Source organism: Durio zibethinus, chromosome 16 (assembly GCF_047325235.1).
Source record: "Durio zibethinus cultivar Kanyao isolate XHJ-2024 chromosome 16, ASM4732523v1, whole genome shotgun sequence".
NCBI lineage: Eukaryota > Viridiplantae > Streptophyta > Magnoliopsida > Malvales > Malvaceae > Durio > Durio zibethinus.
This window is the reverse complement of record NC_143177.1, coordinates 23801876-23821649: the sequence shown is the minus strand read 5'-3', so window position 1 is coordinate 23821649 and position 19774 is coordinate 23801876. Positions and strand designations below refer to the sequence as shown.

Genomic DNA, 19774 nt, shown 5'->3' with positions numbered 1-19774 from the left:
TGGGTTGACTGATTTTCCCCATAAACGGAACAATGGATGGTGAAGTCACTTCTGTTTGATCTGATCTTTCCTAACAGCTTCTGCTACAGTCTTTTGCTCTTGGAACTTTAGCTACTCGGTGGAAAATTCAAACATTATTTTTATATAAAAAAATATGATTCCAATCCGATTCTTTGAAGATGATGATACATATATGATACATTAATATCTTAATTGTTCATTCGCTTATATGAGGTGGATGAATTTGTGAAAAAACCGACGTGCAAAAAAGCGTTGCCTGCAAAATGAAAGCAATTGTTTCAAATTTTCCATGGATAATATGATCATATTTGATCATATTCAAATGAACAATTATTTGTTTTTAATTTTTCTCCCAAAGTGAAATTAAAAGTCGTAATAAAATTATTATAGTTGTAATTAAAAAAAATAATATTATAGTTACGATTTAAAAAAAATTTTAATAAAAATTTTATATTTAATAAATTTCATTAAAATTAATATTTGAATTCAATTAATGATATGATAGATTCAATTATACTATATTGAAAATATGATTCAATCCAAATAAATATTTAGTACTAAACTTTTAACATTTTACTTTTTTATCACCATCAATTATTCATATTAAAAAATTAAATTAAATTACATATTTAATATGTATAAAATATAATATTATAATTTATATTAATATATCAAATATATTTTTTAAATTTTTTAATTTATATATAATTTTATTAAAATTTTAAGCACTATCACTTTTATTTATTTTTTATATTATATTATTTTATCATATTTTAATTTATCAAAATTTAAAAAATATTACTTCAATTATTAAGGTTTCAAATATATAAACGGTTAAATTGCAATCATAGTACAAATATAGAATTTATAAATGATATTGATAAGTGATTTGACGAGTAAAGTATCAAAGTGGTTTCAACGGATCTTGGAGAATGTTTCACCAAAACTTCATCACTACAATGATTGTGTTAGCATGAAATTAGCGAGGTGGGGTGGTTTGATATTTGAAAATTCAAAACAAGAAGAAAGAGCTCAGGAAAAGTAAGATGAAAATGCGTGCACCATAACAATCTCCTTCCGGTCTAAAAAAGGTTCAAATTCAAAAAAGTTCAAATTTTGCTCCCGGTGATACACCAAAAAAGCTTCTACTTCAACCAGTCTCTCAAAAGCCGAAAAAAAAAAAAAAGTCTCCAAGAACATATCCGTTCGACGATTTAAGTTCTCTCTTTCTCTCGCTTTCTCCGTTTCCAGCTCTGCAATCCATCGGAAAAGCGCCATTTTGTCCGTTGAATGGAGGCAATCAGAGCGCGGCTCAGAGAACAAGTCTCCCGCCAACAATAGGTCTCTCTCTCTCTCTCCCTATTAAAACCTTAACTTCTTTTTTCTGACCTTGCTTTAGATCCAAGTCAACGTCCATCTCTCAGCTTCATCCTTGATCTTTCTCTAAATTTTCAATATATATATATATATATATTTGTGTTTTGTCTTCGATTTGATTTTCTTGTTAATCTGCGTGATTCCGATTATGCGTTCGTTCGATTTTTAGTAAATGTTGGATCTATGTCCATGTGCCTTTGTGCGTTTATGATTCGTGAATCGATTAAAAAGTATGTGGAAATAATTAATTGTTATGCGAATATTAAATGGAAAATGATGAGCTAATGGAAGTTGGAGGATGGAATTGGAATCAGTATTTCCTTTTTTTCAATATGGCATTTCAATTGAATGTTAACAATGAAAATGAATCTATAATCTTGAAAATCCATTGAATGTTGAAATCAATTAGAAACTGGTCATTATGCTTTATTTGTTTATTGCTATTTACCAGCAGCTTAACGTGTTGTAATTCAAATGCTTGACTATGTTCTTGTTCTTTTGAACTTCTTCGCTAAGTTTTACTGACAAAGATGATATTTTGCTGAATGTTACTTCAGGCTGTCCTCAAACAGTTTGGTGCCGGGGGATATGGAGGTTCGGACAATGTAATTACTGATGAAGTGGAACGCCACCAACATCAGAAGCTTGAGAAGCATTATATCTCAACGCGTGCTGGCAAGGTTGCTAAGTTGTTCTCTTGCATCAACTTTTGTCCCTTGTGTTTTCTTCATTTTCTTTGATCAATTTTGTTCTCAGCATTTTCAAAGGGATATTGTCCGCGGTGTAGAAGGCTATATCGTCACTGGATCCAAACAAGTTGAAATAGGTGTGTTGGTGAAGCATTTGTTAGTTTTTAAATTCCACTTTGAATTTAATGGGCTTGACATTGTTGTTTTGTTATGTACATTTTTTTTTCAACAGGAACAAAGTTATCTGAGGATAGCAGGAAATATCGTACTGAAAATACTTGTACCAGTGGCACTACATTATCAAAAGCTGCATTAGGTAATGGACGTGCTCGTGCTCAAATGGAGAAGGAACGTGGGAATATGTTGAAAGCCCTTGGCACACAGGTTTGTTTAGAAGTTTTATTACTGGAACAAAAAATCCTAGAAATTTAGGTTGCTAAGTTCATGAATCCATGGAAGAAGACTTGTATGTTACAGGCCATTCGATGATCTGTACATGGATTCTTCATTTTGGCATTTTGTATATTTTTCAACCTTCTCCCTAATTATGATAGGCCATACAATCATCTGGGTAATGTTTTGAATGATTTGATTGTTAGGTTGCTGAGCCACTAAGAGCAATGGTAATGGGAGCTCCTTTGGAGGATGCGAGAGATCTTGCTCAACGTTATGACAGAATGCGACAAGAAGCTGAAACACAGGTTTTATAGGCTATCACTATCTTACTGATTCTTTGGATATCTGCTTGTTTTAATTTGAGAGGAATATATACTCATTCATACATATATATTTCCAAACAATTAGGTTCATGATGTGAAAGGCTTGAAGCCTGCTAATCAGTTGTGAAAATGGGGGTTCATGGCAGGTCTATACATTATGTTTTGCGTTCTCTAGAGAGTTGTCTAGAGTGATATTCCTTTTTTATCTATTATTGCAATGTCCTTATATACTTGCCCCTTGTGCTTGATGATTATTAAAGCTTAAACATGAAAGTTGATTGTGCTACAAGTGCGTATTTACATTCTCTTGGACCTAGACAGGCAATTGAAGTTTCGAAACGCCAAGCAAGAGTAAGGGAAACACCAGGAAATCCTGAGGGTGTCATGAAATTGAAATCTGCGGAGACAAAGCAACAAGATCTAAAGTCAAACATGGCAATATTGGGAAAAGAAGCTGCTGCAGCAATGGCCGCAGTTGAAGCTCAACAGCAGAAGTTGACACTTCAGAGGCTTATTGCTATGGTAATGCAAATTTCCTTCTATGGTAACGTAAATTTCCTTCTATGGAAACTTAATTCTATTCTGGATGACATGCTGTAGAAACGTAATTTTGAAAATTTATCCATGTGTCATTTTATCATGGGCCTAAAGGTTGAGGCTGAACGTAAATATCATCAACCAGTCCTTCAGATACTTGATCAGCTTGAAGGTGAGGTATGCAGTTGTGCTACCGAATCCTTTTTCCCACTTTTCTTTTGCTGCAACTGAGCAGCGGTATTATGACGACATGATTTCCTCCATCTTTCTAACAGATGATATCAGAATGACAACGAATTGAAGCACCTCCTGCCCCAATTGTGGACAGCATGCCTCCACCACCATCATATGAGGAAGTTAATGTTTATGCTTCTCAAACACATAATGGGTCGACAGACTGCATGGGATACTTTCTAGGCTAGGTTTGTAACTTGGTCCTATACACCATTGGCACTTGTGGATTACGAAGTTGTTGTAATCTGTATGATGGCTGACAAATTGATTTATTACTCAGGTTATGCATCCATATAACGGTGAATCTGATGTGGAGCTGAATTTGTCAGTTGGTGACTATGTAGTTGTGCGAAAGGTTTAACAATGACTCGAGTCTTAACAGTTTTACATTCATATATGACTTCCAAGTGTCTAGTGACTCAAGTTTTATTTCCTTCACTTGTTGCAATAAGGATTCACTTTCTATATGCTCTTGGCAGGTGACAAACAATGGGTGGGCAGAAGGAGAATGCAAAGGGAAAGCAGGTTGGTTCCCTATCGGATACATCGAAAGAAGGGAACGTATTCTTGCAAGCAAAGTAGCAGAAGTTTAGACTTCTCTGCTTGTTGGCGTCAGAGAAGAAGAATTTGTATGCGTATTTTTTCCCTTTTGTGCTTATATATATTCAGAGGTCGATCGCCGTTCGTAATTTTTTTCTATTTCCCCATCAATACGTGAATACATTTTTTATTTTTATGACACGAGTTTGTGTCCTCAATTTGTTTCTATTTGCTGATTGATTAGTGTAAAACTCTCGTTTAACTTACTTCTTGTCTGGCTACTTATATCATATTGATTTGAAGTGAGACATTTTCTGATATAAGGCTCATAACCTGTTACATGAACAGATGCGTGGTTATGCGTACGAAGTGATAACAGAGGTTCGGTCCTTTTGGACTTTGGTGCTTCACCACAGGCCTAGGTCCGGGCCCTACCCTCTGCGCATGATGATTCAAAGCATAAGGTCTCTGCACATGATCGCCGTCGACTCTCATTGGTTCGACTGTCCCTCCAATACCCTCTCGGCCTATGCTTTTTTTGTCTACTTCCGGATTCCACATTTATTCTGCTGTAATTTTTCAAGGCGATGGCGATTTCAGAAACTGATCGTAAGTTAACGAAGTTTAGCAATTCTGGGGTAGGATTAAACATGGGAACATCAAGTTTTTTTTTTTTTACCCTATAGCCGAAGAGAAAAAAAAAGGAAAAATTTAGAACATGGATTTATTCCATTTCTTTTATTCTTTTTGATACATTATTTCGCCTCTTCTCTTGTAGAAAACTCGCTTGGTTTCCTTTCCAACGATGGAGATCCAACAGCGTCATAGCTTATGGAAACCAGGAATAACATCAGACGTACAGTTAAGTATAGCTTCATAACTTGGTATATAAACATAGGAAAACAACTTCTTGAGACAACACGTGATAGGATAAAACGATGGTCCTGCTCAAAGGAAAATATGGAGAACAAAGAGGAGGGCCAAGTTAGTGAAATGAATACTAGACTAATCATTTCGTTATTGGGTAAATCGAACTTACTAGTTATTTGGCCAGTTGGGACTCATGTTAGCCAACATGATGGCCAATATAATGAAGAGTATGACAGCCTGCATCGGGTTAAAATAGAATAATTAGTAAATATTTTTGGAATATGACAAAAGGATGCAAAAATGTAACAGTGACTCACCAGAAATGGAGTGTAATTGGACTGATTCTGAATTATGTAAGATTTCCTGGTCAAACCAATTAAAATTGTTAAAGTATGAAAGGATAAAAATGAAAAGAAAAAACCATGTGAAATTTGAAACATTTGCTGACCTTTTGTTCAGGACTCCTGAGTCCCTGCATCTCTTCAGGATTGAATCTAGTCTGCTCGATGTCTTTTGTGCATTAGGATCATTACTGTCAACCTACAATAGCCAAGGAAGTACTTTTGGTGTCATGAAACCAAAAAAAAAAAGAAAAGAACAAAAAAACATGGGTTTTTTTCATGCATGCATGGTTAGCATGTGTTGGTATATCTCATCTAATATTAAGAACCACATACCTTGGCTTTCAACATACAAGAAAAATCATAGAAAGCACCATAGACATCAGCCATTGAGTTTGTTTGGTCAATGACTTGTGCAGTGAGACCTGCAAACATAACCAAGATAAACCAAACATTAACCCTATAACCGTTTACTATATATTCCCTGGACCAAAACTTAAGATGAAAAATCGAATGATCATAGATTGACATAAAAGTAGCAAAGCACACCAAGATCAGGTTTATTATGATTCTATTTATGTAAACAAGTTTAAAGAAATCTTTCAAACCCATTTAACTGTCTGTGCATCAAGTTTAATCTCCAAAGAAAATGATTCCAAAGACTATTATCTTACCACGCCTCATTTTCACCACACCTCTGAAGACTTCAATGTTGTTGTAGCATAAGAATAGTGTTCCAATAGCCATGATCTAGTAAAAGCAAGACACAAGAAATTAGAGACCAATTTGAACAGCTCATTAATATTTGAAAACCGGAGCTGATTTAATGCACTTCAAGAATAAGATAAAAGAATGACATGCAACTCAAATGATATACAAGAGCGAAGACAACTGATGGAATGCTCTCTCCAACCTGAGGGATAGCACAAAATCGAAATATTGCAGGGTCACGTAAAGCAGACATGTACTTCAGGCAATCATCCACATGCAGCAAAGCATTAGTAACCATGTCATTCAAGCACTGCACTGCCTTGACTGAGTTTTCCTCGTCTTTCAAGTCCTACAGATGAAAATATAATTTAATAAACAACTATTTGAAAAGATATTCCAAATATTTAACAAGTTACTCAAACTTGAATTAAATTCAGTTGCAACTTTGACAGGCAGTTAGGATAGAAATTGAGATGGAAGATGCAACAGAGGCATACCTCAAGATTGTTCACATATTTACTCCAAATCTGGTGAGGCCAAAACATGCGTGACTTTGGTATCTCATTAATATCCTCTAGATAATCTCGGATAATATTTGTTTTCTGTCATTTTGTTAGATCCAAAACACATAGTTTTATAATCAAATCTTTAAACAAATGTTAAAATCCAGGCATGAAAAATGTTGGCTCATTTATATATATCAGAGCAAAACCTGAAGAAATAAACCCATTGAATTGGAGAGAGAATCTGGAGTCAAATCTTCTGACCCATAGGCATGGAAAATTTTGGACAGACCTAATCCAACAAGTCCAGCTACATAGTGACAATATTCATCATAGTCATCAACTGTTTCTACCTGAAATAAAAACACAAGTTCTTGGCTTCACATATAAGGTAATATGAATACATTTAAAGTTGCATTTATGCATAACATATTGTGCAAATTTAGTCACTAAGCTTGAGAGATCAAGTTCTCATATATAGTAAGAGACAAACTAGAAGAGATCAACCAGTGTTTGATACTTCATAAATGAACATTTCATTGGCGAATAGTCAAATATCTAAAGCTCAAAAACCTTTTTCACATTCATACATCCAGGTAATAAGTCAGTGCCCAGTAACTCATGACAGGTATAGCAAGTAATATGAAAATATCCATAGGTAAAACCTTCTGTAAAATTAATTCCAGTGTTTAGATATTTCTTGTTTAAGGGAAAACCCTGAATTTAGTTGACCGAAATAGAACCCTGTCATTCCTTCCCACCGTTCACTAGGAAAATCATTGTTCATCAGGAATAAGGCAGGTGAAAATAAATAATATATGCATGACGAACCTCCTTGCAAATAAATTTTGCCATCCCTGCACCCATTCTTAGTGTAATGTCCTCAATTGCCTCCTGATAACTGCAGAATCAATTGAGAACTATTGACTATATGCCAAAAATCCAAAAGCAAAAACAACTTGAACTACATATTTAAGATATCAGTATCAAATTAAACTATTGGCATAAACAAGGAAGATCAAGAAAAAACTTAATAACTAACCCTTTTTCAAGTTCCAGAAAAGCAGCAGACACAAGATGAAACTGGTCCATGAGAACTTTGTATTCCTTTGTACCACCTGAAACGAGAGAAAGCCATATAAGCAAGTGAACCAAGATTCTCTTTTGACAGGTGAAATTTCAAGCAATAAAATGAGCCCAATGGACCTATTGCTATTCCAGAAAAACTAAATACAAGAAAACTTCAAGATGCTCACATGAAAAGTGCCAGTCATGTTTATATATGTGACGATAAAAATCTGTGAGAATAGGAACTTTGACATCTGTTGCTACGCTAGTGTCATCCTCTGCAAGAACAACCATCAGTACAGATCAACCTCATGAATATATTAATCTAAAGAAAAGAGCAAAACTTGTCTTCTCATTCACCAACTTGAAAAGGAATCAAACTAGATCAAGTTTCACATGCAAAATATTACTTTGATTCATATGCAACCTAGCATGTGATGGAGCCAATATGAGGAAAAGATTCCTAATAATGTAGAATCAGTGAAAAAATATACATGATGGGAAAATGACATTGAAGAAAATGAAAGAGAAGAAAAGGAACAAACCAACAGTGTCAAGGGCTCGAAGAACCAAATAAAATATGCAGACCTGCAAAACCTCAAAATGGTATGTTTGAGATTACAAAATCAAAACCTTGTGAAAAAAAATTGGAAGACAGAAAAGAAAGACTGAAGAATTATCAGTCGAAACTTAAGAATTAATACCCATACTAAATATCATAAAAAATTCAAAAGAATTGAGCATCGAGAACAAAAGGTGATCGCTTACGGCGTTTCTGAGCTTGGTGTCAAGCTGTTGAATAACGAGAGCAAAACTACGAGAAACTTTGTGAAGCATGGAGAAACAGAAAGCCCAGTGTGGCTCTGATGGGATCTGTTTCTCGGCATGCCTCGCAGCCATTTTCAGCTTCAACAATGGATAAAAATCACCTGGGTGTTTCACCAGCGCTCCCAAAACCCCCATTTAGAAAGAAAACTCTTCAAATCAGATACAGAACAACAAAATAATGAAACCAGGCACTTTTAAAGAGCGAGACAGGCTGTCGGGTTTTCCATGCCTAATTTGGTAATTGTACTTGATTGAAAAAAGATGCTTGGATTTGGTCTTTTTCTGGCGTCCAGTAAATAATGGGCTGTCAAACTTAATTGATTTTTTTATTAATTTTTGCTTGGAGTGGCCGAAAAATTGAAAAATATTTTATTAAAAATAATTAAATAAAAAGTAAATTTATAAATTAAAATATTTTGTTACATAAATATATAAATTTTAAAAAATAATTTTTTAGATAAATTTTTTAATAAAAATATTAATTAAATATTTATCGTTAAATAAAAGTTAATCAAATTTAAATTATAAATAATATTTTTATACATTATTAATTTATATATTAAATTCAATTGCTCTATCAATTTGAATTTTTATTAAAATTTTTATTAAATAATTTTTTTAATTTTATAAATTTCATTTAAAAATTTTCTTATAAATTTTTTCATAAAAACAATTTAGGTTTTGAATTTTGTAGTTGAGTTTGTGAAAATGACCTCATAATTTTGGAAATACTATAATTGTTAGGCTTCGATTTACTTTCTTTTCTTGGAATGGCCCCATTTGTTTGACAAAATCGTGGTTATGGGAGTGCTAAGTAATTCCCAACAACAGCCAGTGACTCGGAAAGTGTTGAAATCTCGAACATACCGGAAATTTTCTAGTCAGATTTTTTTTTTTTTGGCAATTGTAGTCGGCCCTTAAGGCGTGTTTGGATGTACGGTTTTAAATTTAAAAGAAAAAAAAATAAAATACAAATGAAAATAAAATGAGATAGAGAAGGGAAGAAAATGATTATTTCTTCTAAATTAATCATACTTTGTTTAATTTTGATAAACTATTATAAGACTTAGTTACTTTGATTATAATGTATTTTACATTTAAAACATTTACACTTCAAAACCTTTTAAGTTCTAAATATTTTTCTTTATAATTCCTTAATCATGAGATAGTCTTATTTTATTTGATAAAAAGTTTAATATCCAAATAAAATTTTGAATTTTATTTCAAAAATTCAAATAAGCTCTTGGTTTTTTGTTATATTAAATTAAGACTATAAAATTTTTTATTTTATTGTAATAATGCTCATTAAATCTTAAAATTTGATGAATAATGTTCAATTGGTGAAATTCTTAAAATAATATTCTTTAAATATTGATCATTAATTCATCCAAATAAATCTAAGTAACTTTTTTTTATAAATTAAATCATTTAATTAAAAAATTTTAAATAAAAAATAAATATTTTATATAATCAAGATTCTAATTAAAATAAAATATAAATTTATAGCTTTAATTTCCTACAATAAACGATTAAGGATTTATTTATATTTTTAAAAAAATTTGATGACTTATTTGAGTATTATATCTTGATAAAATTATTTAAAAAAATAACGTATTTTATTTGTTATAACTTAAAAATATTTTAATAATTTTATTAAAATTTAGAGAATACTATACCACATAATACTATATGAGAAAAAGGATCACAAAAATAAAATGTGAGAAATGTCCAAATAATAAAAAGTATAAATGAAATTTATTATCAATACTTATTAATCCGAATAACAAATAATTTAATTTATTTTAAGTAAAATTTTGATTTTATGAATGAATAAAATAAATTTAAAATAAATTTATATATTTTATAAAATCAGATTCGATTTGATTATAAATTAATTGAAATTTAAAATAATTTTTGAGATCGTAAGATCTCATATAAAAAAATAAATGAAATTTATCTTTTTTAAATTAATAAAGTCTGCAAAACAAATAAAACTACCTAAAAAAAGTAAACGAAAGCAGTCCCTTTCCCCTTGTAATTTCCCTACTCAAACGTCAGCACATATTTGTCGTTATTAAATAATATCTACAACATCAATTAATGCTCCGTTGATAATTGAGTTGAGGTGGTCCCATATCAACACAGTTTGTTCAATGAAATTTCATTAAATCGCCGCTATACTTTTGTTATTATAATTGTTGTAGTTATAGTTTCGCAAAAATTGGACTTGGTTGTAATGATTATGATTTTTACCAAACTTTGATTTGTTTCGTTTTGAGCAAAATATCTCAGATTTGATAACAATTAAATAAAAAAAAATCAATTATTATTATTTTTTTATTCATTATAGTCAAAAGAGGTAAGCTGCAGAAAATTTCTAACATTGTTTGGGTTTTGAAAAAAAACTAAAAATCTACCAATGAGGCAATGTTCACTGGTAACGTCTCTAAGGGGGTAATGATTTGAAAGCGATGGCTTTAGTTTTATTTTTTTTATATAATATATAATATATAAATTTTTAAATTTTGATTTATATTAAAATTAATTTTTCATACAATTTAAATTAAATTTTATTGATTTAATTATTTTAATGTTAATTTTAAATATATTTAAATAATTTTAGATATAAATGAATTATTTTTGTTTTATAAAAATTTAAAACTTAAAAAATAATAAAATATATCATTCAATTTATTTTATTATTTATTTTTTATTTATCGATAAAAAAAATTGATTTAACTTAATATATTTGTATAATATTTAAATTTAATTCAAATTAAATAAAAAAATAAATCCAACCAACCAAATCCGACTTTACAATTTTAAAACGATTTTTAATTTTCTCAAATTTATTCCCACGAGATTCCTCATTTGACGATAATAAATGGTAGATTTGAGTCAAAACGTTGAAAACGTCCACCGCCATTTTATTATTAATCTTAATTTTTATATAATATATATACACACATAAATTCAGATAAGATCGAATATAAATTTTAAATTTAAATAAATTTATAAATTATACTCAAATTTTTTTAATGAACTTTTAAAATTTTATACAAATTCACTCAAAATTTGAGCTAATATGAAGATTTGAATAAATAAGTAGACTCTTGAATAAGCTCAATATTAAATTATTACAAAATGAAGTGTCGTAGCTGCGAAAGAAAAATCAACTTATCGTTATTCTTTATTGCCCTGGGTTCGTACATCATGGTTGTAGCAAGGGACGGCAAACGGCACCAGCTAGATGAGTCATTATCAGTTGTTTTTTCAATTACCATTTCCCATTTCTGAAGCAATTTTGAAGGATTGGTTAATTACCAATTTCTATCTGATTCATCTTCTCTAAATTATTAATTTTTTTTTCTTGAATTCTCTGTCTTCAACAACGATTCATTACTTACATTAATAAATCAGTAATAATATTAAGGGATATTTAATTTTAAAAAATGATATTCAATTTTTTTTTTATTTTTAAGATATTTCGTATTTAAATTTATTGATTTAATTAAAAAATTTTACATATAATAATTCTTAAATAATTATGATAAATTTTTTAACATATAATACAAAAATTAAAATGAATCATTTGAAAGTTTATAGTTAAAAACGTCATAAATTAATGTCATTTATTTCATCGACTCGCTTCCTCACATCTCTCGCTCTCCCAAACTCAAGAAGCCTCATCCTTCACAGTTCACACAGTATCAGAGGGGCCCACTTATTGTCTGCTGTATTAGCCAATTAAACACTGCTTAAAATGGAAAACCAATGAATTAACGCTAATTAATTAATACTGCCCATTGCATTAGCGGATTTTGTTCTTTCTTTTCAAACAATTTAGTTTTTAAGTAGAAATGATGTTTTTTACATTAAAATTAGAGTCATATTTGTTTGATTATGACAATTACATAATATATTGGTATAATAGTCACAAAAATTATAAGCTTGAAATCGAATCTCATTAAAATTTATTTTTTAAAAAATTTGAATAAATTATATAAATTAAATTACATATTTAACTATAAAAGTAAATTGGATTAGGATGCCATAATGTTAAATTAAGCAGTAATAAATAATAGATTTATATTATTTTTGTTAAATATTTATACCCAGAAGGTGGAAAGAACCTAGAAATGCCTATTTAATATGAGACGTAGTTGTAGGAATAAAAACTTTAAATGACGATTTGTTTAATATATTTTTTATGTCAAATATCGTTAATTGTAATATAAAAAATTTAGTAGCGAAAGTTTAGAATTGAGTTGTACTCATTTTTAGATATATTTTTAAATATGATAATGATTATTTTATAATTTTTTATTTAAATCAAATTTAAAAATAATGTATTTTTTTTTAAAATTTTAAAATATTACAGAAAAAATGGATTTATGATTCTAAAACTTTAAAGATTATTGAAATTTTGTTACTTTTTTTTATAATTAGATTATTCTGAATTAAACGTGAAAATAAAATAATTACAATCAAAATTTTATGAAAAAATTTATGAATTTTCTCAAATCAAATGCCCATAATAGTTATTCTATCAATTTATTTTACTTGATATTCCTAATCTTTATTTAATTTGTCCAATTCAATTAATTTAAAATCAAATTAAATGATTTATTAAATTCTATTGACATTTTAAAATATAAACATTTTTTTGGTCAATTAAAGTTAAATGTTTAGGTAAGAAAAACTTGTCACATTTCAAGATCAAAACATACTTCAAACATCAGGATTTACGTTGAATTTAAAATTTTGACATTTATATTCTTTTTTTTTTTAATTTGCTATTTAAAACTTTCACGTCAAACGTTCAATGTAAAAATTAGAATTAACTTATACTTTTGTTCTGGTTGCTCAATGATAATTTTTTTCTTAAGCAACTTTGAAATTCTAAATTAATTTTTTTTTTGGAGATTAATCATTAGGCAAGTTTTTTTTTTTCAAAATTGATTCTCAAAAAACAGTAAATTGAGAACTTAAAAGAAAAAAAAAATTTTATTTACCAATGGTCACAAATTATATAGGGACACCAATGGTCAAAAGTTTGACCGGAAGTGGTAAAAAAAAATGTAAATCAAACGGTTTAGAATACAGCCCGTAGTCCTCAACAGTCAAAAGTTTGACCCCAACCTGAGTAAAAAGTACTCAAATCAAACGGTTTAAAACACAGCCCATAGTCATCCACGGTTTACCCTTTTAAGACGTTATAACGCTAGTCAGTTGTTGGAGGTTATCTTAGCCGCCAAAAGAGTGTGTTGTTTGTGTTTAGGTATTTGCCTCCATTTCTTTAAAATCTTTTGTTACTCGTGCATCAGGTTTTTGTGCTTCAATTCGTCACCCAAAACCTATGAAGGAAAACAAAGAAAATGCAAGGCAAAACCCTAACTTGTTATTCTCTCACTTCTCTCCCGAACCCTAATATAAAGTCCCATCCTTCATTTCTTTTCCATAAAAGACCCATCAATTTCCCAACCCGTTGTTTTCAACGGTCTTTATTGCTTTCTTGTTCATGCAATATTACATCGCAACATCAAAGCCGTAGATTTAGATTGAAAATTCATTGCATTAACCCTAGGCAAGAATTAACTTATGAAAGCAATGAAGCTTTGGTTGAGAAAGAAGACGAGGAAACGACGGTGGAAATTAAGGGAGAGGGATTTGCAAATCAGAGCATATGGAATCAAATTAAAGAGATTGTGATGTTTACTGGACCCGCTACTGGACTTTGGATTTGTGGGCCATTGATGAGTCTCATTGATACCGCGGTTATTGGACAGGGAAGCTCGGTTGAGCTCGCTGCTTTAGGTACTTAAATTCGTTGAAATTTTTTTTTGGTTTTTATAATTAATTGAAGAAAAATAGATAAAGAAGTCGAAATTGATACTTAAAAAAAAAAAAAAAACATTTAGGATAATTTGTTGAATAATGACTAATTGGATTGTCAATTTGGATTGGCAGGTCCTGCAACAGTTGTTTGTGATTATATGGGTTATGTTTTTATGTTCCTTTCAGTTGCTACTTCCAATATGGTGGCCATTTCCCTTGCTAGACGGGTTAGTTTCTTAAATGATGTTATGGTTTTTTCAGTACTACTTATAATATAGTGTTATAGCTAAGTTGGTGTCATGACTCGTGAGTTAAAGAAATATCAACTCAATTGATAAACTTACTTAAATGTAAAATATGGATGAAATTTGGGACAGAACATGATTGTTGATTTAACTAAAAAAGGAGATGGGATAGAAGAAAGTAGCTAAGGAAGATGTAATCTCAGCACACTCATGAAACGGTCTATCTAGGCTTCAAGAAGTCATTTAAATACCTCTCTTGTTGCTTTTACATAACAAAAACGACTGGCTATCATAAATTCATAATTCATCTAGCACTAGGATTACAAATTTTGTGCATATTGTTCACATGTATGCTACATCCTGATACAGCATTATTGCATGTTTATTTAATTGTATATGATTAGTGTGTACAGACTGTGATTTGTTTGTCTTCCTATTTTATGACACTCTAGCATTTGGATCCTTTGTATAATCGGTTTCTATTTGCTCCTCGGTGTTTAAGGCTGCATTTTAGGCTTAACTCTTTAACAATATGGTATTGCTGCAGGATAAAAATGAGGTTCAGCATCAGATATCCATCCTGCTTTTTATCGGGTTGATTTGTGGCTTCTTGATGCTTTTTTTAACAAGATTCTTTGGGTCATGGGCATTAACTGGTAATAAAGACTGTTAAAGGTTTTTTTAGTACCAGATTATATAAATGTAGGATGCCTATTAATATTGTTGATCATCCATGCCTGTGGTTTTCATTCATAATAGATAACAAGAATCCAATAAAAAAAATTGCTTCTACTTCTTTGATTTTTCAGCTTTTTCTGGATCAAAGAATGCACATCTTGTACCTTCTGGAAACACATATGTTCAGGTTCATATTCTTCAATCTCCTTTCCCATTTAAACTTTCAGATATTCTCTATTGGTAAGCTTTCTTCCCTTTTATACTAATAAACCTTAGAGTTAGATAGAAGGAAAGGTAGCTACCTTATTAGAGCCATTTTTTCTTCATCAGTTCTATTTCCTTTCCTCTTGACTGTTCAGAGGTCAGAGATATTTGAGAGAATTTTCTTCTTTGGCAAACTGAAGCACACTTCTATTGAAATAAATTTCTTACTTCACTTTGTTACAAGTTATATTTATCTAATGGGATGTCAAATTATATGTACCAGGTTAAAGTATGTTATGAAATGATCTCCATCTTCAATAGCGGATGGAGTTTGAAATGCTATTTTCTGCTTTCATCTGTTCATGTGTTTATCATGGGATGGAGGGGAGAAGGTATATAATTGTCTTGTTGAGGCTATAGTACCCTAGATGGAGTTAGGCAACATAAATCTTCCTTTTGGGAATTGAAGCCATTACTATTTGCATCTGGTTGGATAGTATCAATTACTTAATCCTGTTACCACTGACCTTTATAACATATTCCTCCTGCTTGATATTCTTTGACAGCAACTAGTTGAATAGAATTTTGTCTAATATTTATTCTTATGGCCTCCTCTGTGCTTGTCATGCTTGATTATTCCTCTTAATTGAAGCAAAATATTTTCTTTTTGTAGATTAGAGGTTTATCATGGCCAGCAGTTCTAGTTGGATGGGTTGCTCAAAGTGCCAGGTGGTGATGTATTTTGTTTTCTCCCTTTCCCGTGAATTATGTTTAAATAAGCTTGCAATGCATTTTTCTTGTTGGCTTTTGTTAGTTCTTGACACACTATACTATGTGATGCACACACAATGTTGTGAGTGCCTTTTAATGAGCTTGCAGTATTCTTCTTGTTGTCTTTTGTGAGTTCTTGGCATACTTTACTATTTGATGCACACAAAATGTTGTGAGTGCCTTTCCATTGAGCTTTTGGCAAGGGAAAGTTATTTTTTATTTTATTTGTTTGTAAAGTGAAGCTGTATTAGCTGGACTCCTACTGTCCAGCTAAAACCAAGGATATTAAAAAGAAGCTATTTGGATTATTTATGATCTGATGGATTGATTATCTATTTTAAAAGACATATTTTCATTTACATGCATATATTTACTCTGCAATATCTTATATGTCCTATACCAGCATACTTGTTTTAGTAGGATTTATTCTATTCCGATTACTGATGAATTTTCCATTATTGAATTGTCAAGAGTGTAAGTATTTGTTACTTCATTTTCGTTTCTAGTACTCTGACACTCTCTTTCTGTCTCCTAGTCTTGGCATGAAAGATTCCTGGGGACCATTGAAAGCTCTGGCAGTTTCCAGTGCCATAAATGGCATTGGTGATGTTGTCCTCTGCATCTTTTTAGGCTACGGTATTGCTGGGGCAGCATGGGCAACAGCGGTTTCACAGGTACAGAATGAAATTTGAAAATGACACAGACCCAGATTTCCCATTCATATTCATTTAAGTGTTCGTTGACGGGGTAAAACTCTTTGCCACCATCGCTTACCAGCATATGTTCTAGGTTGTTGCAGCTTATATGATGATTGAAGCTCTGAACAAAAAAGGGTACAATGCATTTGCCATCTCCATTCCATCACTTAATGAGCTGCTGACCGTGCTAGAACTTGCTGCTCCTGTATTTTTAACTTTGGTGTCCAAGGTTTACATTCAACTTCATTTAATAGCACTATCTGGTACTCTGTGATTCTCTCCTTTCATCTGAGGCATTTTTATGTTGTTTTAGGTAGCTTTCTACTCTCTCCTTATATATTTCACCACATCTATGGGCACACACACTATTGCTGCTCATCAGGTTAGATTTACTCACACTCTTTATTTTTAGTCTCTTTCTTGTCTGCTTTAGATTGCATTATTGAAAATCAATGACCAATATTTTCTACTTACTTTTTTAAACTAGGTCATGCTCCAAATATTAGGCATGTGCACCATCTGGGGTAATCCTCTTTCTCAAACTGCACAGTCATTTATGCCCGAGTTGATATATGGAGTCAATCGTAGTTTGGCAGAGGTTCGTTATCTGAATTTTAATTTTATGCTGATTGCTTTTTCCCCTGCCTCAACAGCATTAATGTATAGCATAGAGTAACTAGTACAGCATCTCAATATGGATGTTGTCCTCTAACGTGTGTTGAATCGTTTATGATATCAAACAGGCTAGAATGCTTCTAAAATCCCTTGTCAGCATTGGTGCTACACTTGGTCTGGTAGTAGGGATTATTGGAATGGCAGTTCCTTGGTTTTTTCCCAATATCTTTACACCTGATCCAATGGTCATAGGGGAGGTTAGTTCATGTTCTTCAACTTGTAATCCATCCTTCATGTTTCCACCAGTTACAGATTTAAATATTAGTGGTTTCATTACAGCATGACTCATGAGCAAAAAAAGATTCCACATGAGGTCAATTCTCCTGTTGTGATATTACTCGATGAAATTCAAACCTGAATGTTTTACTATTTGCTAATATCCTGGATATCGTTGCAATATTCACTCGTAAGCTGAGATTTTCTATTTGTCCTGGATTGAAGGTATAAGATACGAACACAAGGATATTTATACAACAATGACATGTGGATCTTTTAAGTATTTGATCCTTGCTATTTCATTGTGCCCATGCAGATGCACAAGGTGCTGTTACCATTCTTTCTTGCATTAGCTGTGACCCCAAGCACTCATAGCCTTGAAGGCGCTTTGCTGGTATGTTGATTTAATTTTAGTTTTAAATATCTCGATTCAAAATAACTTGGTTTGCCAGTTGTCCATGTCATGCTTCATGATGGAGCATTACATGAAAAAACCTATGCTTACTTCTATAATTTACTATCATCAAAAATGCATTTTTTTTATAGGCTGGACGAGATCTTAGATTTATTAGCTTCTCAATGCATGGATGCTTTGCATTTGGTGCACTTTTACTGCTGGTAGAGATATACTTCCTCGTCCCATTTTCAGTACTCTTAATATTATATGTTGCATGGATTATGCAGTAGAATTGTCCTAACTTTATGTTACCAGTTTGTGCGTTCTAGAGGATATGGCTTGCCAGGCTGCTGGTTTGCGCTTGTGGGGTTTCAATGGGTAAAGACTAGCCTCTGTAACAATTGCATTCAAGCCATTGGTTTCAGATGATATGAATGCTGAAATTCTAACATTTTTCAGGCTAGATTCTTCCTCTCCCTTCAACGTCTTCTTTCTCCAAGTGGCATACTCTACTCAGAAGATTTGAGACATATGAAGTGAAGAAGCTCACAGCGTCTTAGTTTCTGAACCCGACGACTATAGAACCTTTTGCCTTTGACTACTGTCAGATGCCATTCATCTTACTGTGCATATGATTGAATTGCTGCTAGCAAAGATCCTTTTAAAAAAAAAAAAAAATAGAAAATGGTTCAAATATCATCTGTCTTTGAGCTCAATAACGCCATAGGCCGAGGTATGTTTTTCCTTTTTTCATTCTTCCCAGCGACTGTAGCAATATATTATTTTTTATTGTGATACTGAAAATGTGTTACTTTTGTACAAAAATCTCACCAACAGATTGAATAATGTGGAGAAATATATATATAGTTTCAAGAAAGTTTGTGAAGCCCTGCTTCACTCAGAATATCAGTGCGGGCGAGTTGAGACCAGTAAAAGCTGATCGTGTACACAACATTCTTTATAAGGGACTTATGTGGATGGACAATAAGATTTATTTTGATAAAATCGAAAATAATAACAAAAATTATTATAACTGCAAAATGATATATACTGAATAAATTTTATTAAAATTGATATTTGAATTCAATTAAAAATACAATGATTTCAAAAGCATCTTATTAAAGGTACGGTGGAATCCAAACCTTTGTTAGGTATGGTTCCCCACTTATTTCCACGGTTGAGGACGTAGCTTTTACCTAGTCTGAAGAAAGAATCAGTGCTAAGATTTCAAAGAGAAAGAATGTGGACCTCAAAGTCACGGAAGGATACCATCCGGCAGATGCTCAGATTCTTCCAAAGGTGGGATCTCTTGCCACCCATTTACATGTATACCTCCATTTTCAATTTACATGTACACCTCCATTTTCAATCTTGAAAGTAAAGAGTAAGAGTAGAGACAGATTGAAACAGTTTCAACCGAGCATTAACTGTCAAGGCATATGCTAAAATTGCATATAAAATCTACACATATTCGGAAGCTAGAAACAACTACAAACATACCTTTGCCATCCTCAATCAACGATGTCCTCTAACCTATCTCCGAATTTGTCTCAACTCTCAACATTACATGCATCATATTTGCCAATGAGCCAAATTGTTCTCTTTCATCAAGCA

The 19774-nt window shown here is 31.6% G+C and overlaps 2 protein-coding genes and 1 pseudogene across 7 annotated transcripts; 2 read left to right on the top strand and 1 right to left on the bottom strand.

Annotated features, from left to right (window-relative positions):
* Positions 1–1162: 1162 nt before the first annotated feature.
* LOC111297191 (SH3 domain-containing protein 2-like) lies at positions 1163–4603 on the top strand (annotated as a pseudogene). The gene is made up of 11 exons (XR_016328779.1): positions 1163–1362; positions 1956–2078; positions 2155–2224; positions 2320–2471; positions 2687–2788; positions 3128–3328; positions 3458–3520; positions 3619–3765; positions 3858–3932; positions 4057–4206; positions 4466–4603. The product of XR_016328779.1 is annotated as an SH3 domain-containing protein 2-like (transcript).
* A 124-nt stretch (positions 4604–4727) lies between these two features.
* LOC111297181 (squalene synthase 2-like) lies at positions 4728–8607 on the bottom strand. 2 transcript variants are annotated; one of them, XM_022891820.2, is made up of 14 exons: positions 8379–8607; positions 8156–8198; positions 7799–7888; positions 7585–7660; positions 7374–7443; positions 6752–6895; positions 6537–6641; positions 6242–6388; positions 6003–6078; positions 5665–5753; positions 5436–5527; positions 5305–5350; positions 5157–5224; positions 4728–5061 (listed from the first exon to the last, which is right to left on the bottom strand). In XM_022891820.2, coding segments are annotated over exons 1-14 (1242 nt in total). In that variant the 5' UTR covers positions 8574–8607; the 3' UTR covers positions 4728–5060. The 2 variants fall into 2 exon arrangements, with proteins under 2 accessions (XP_022747555.2, XP_089601689.1); XM_089745563.1 differs by lacking the exon at positions 4728–5061 and having other exon boundaries at positions 5156–5224.
* Positions 8608–13691: 5084 nt separating this feature from the next.
* Positions 13692–19069, top strand: LOC111297138 (protein DETOXIFICATION 46, chloroplastic-like). Of its 4 annotated transcripts, XM_022891768.2 has the most exons (14): positions 13692–14255; positions 14409–14503; positions 15069–15177; positions 15331–15386; positions 16077–16132; positions 16710–16848; positions 16964–17101; positions 17186–17254; positions 17360–17470; positions 17616–17744; positions 18080–18157; positions 18310–18381; positions 18476–18538; positions 18620–19069. In XM_022891768.2, exons 1-14 carry the CDS (start codon positions 13817–13819, stop codon positions 18698–18700), a joined length of 1635 nt encoding a protein of 544 aa, XP_022747503.2. In that variant the 5' UTR covers positions 13692–13816; the 3' UTR covers positions 18701–19069. The 4 variants fall into 4 exon arrangements, 2 of the variants coding, with proteins under 2 accessions (XP_022747503.2, XP_089601686.1); XR_016328776.1 differs by lacking the exon at positions 18310–18381 and having other exon boundaries at positions 18448–18538; positions 18620–18879; XR_016328777.1 differs by lacking the exons at positions 18310–18381; positions 18476–18538; positions 18620–19069 and adding an exon at positions 17827–17988.
* The last annotated feature ends 705 nt before the right edge of the window (positions 19070–19774 follow it).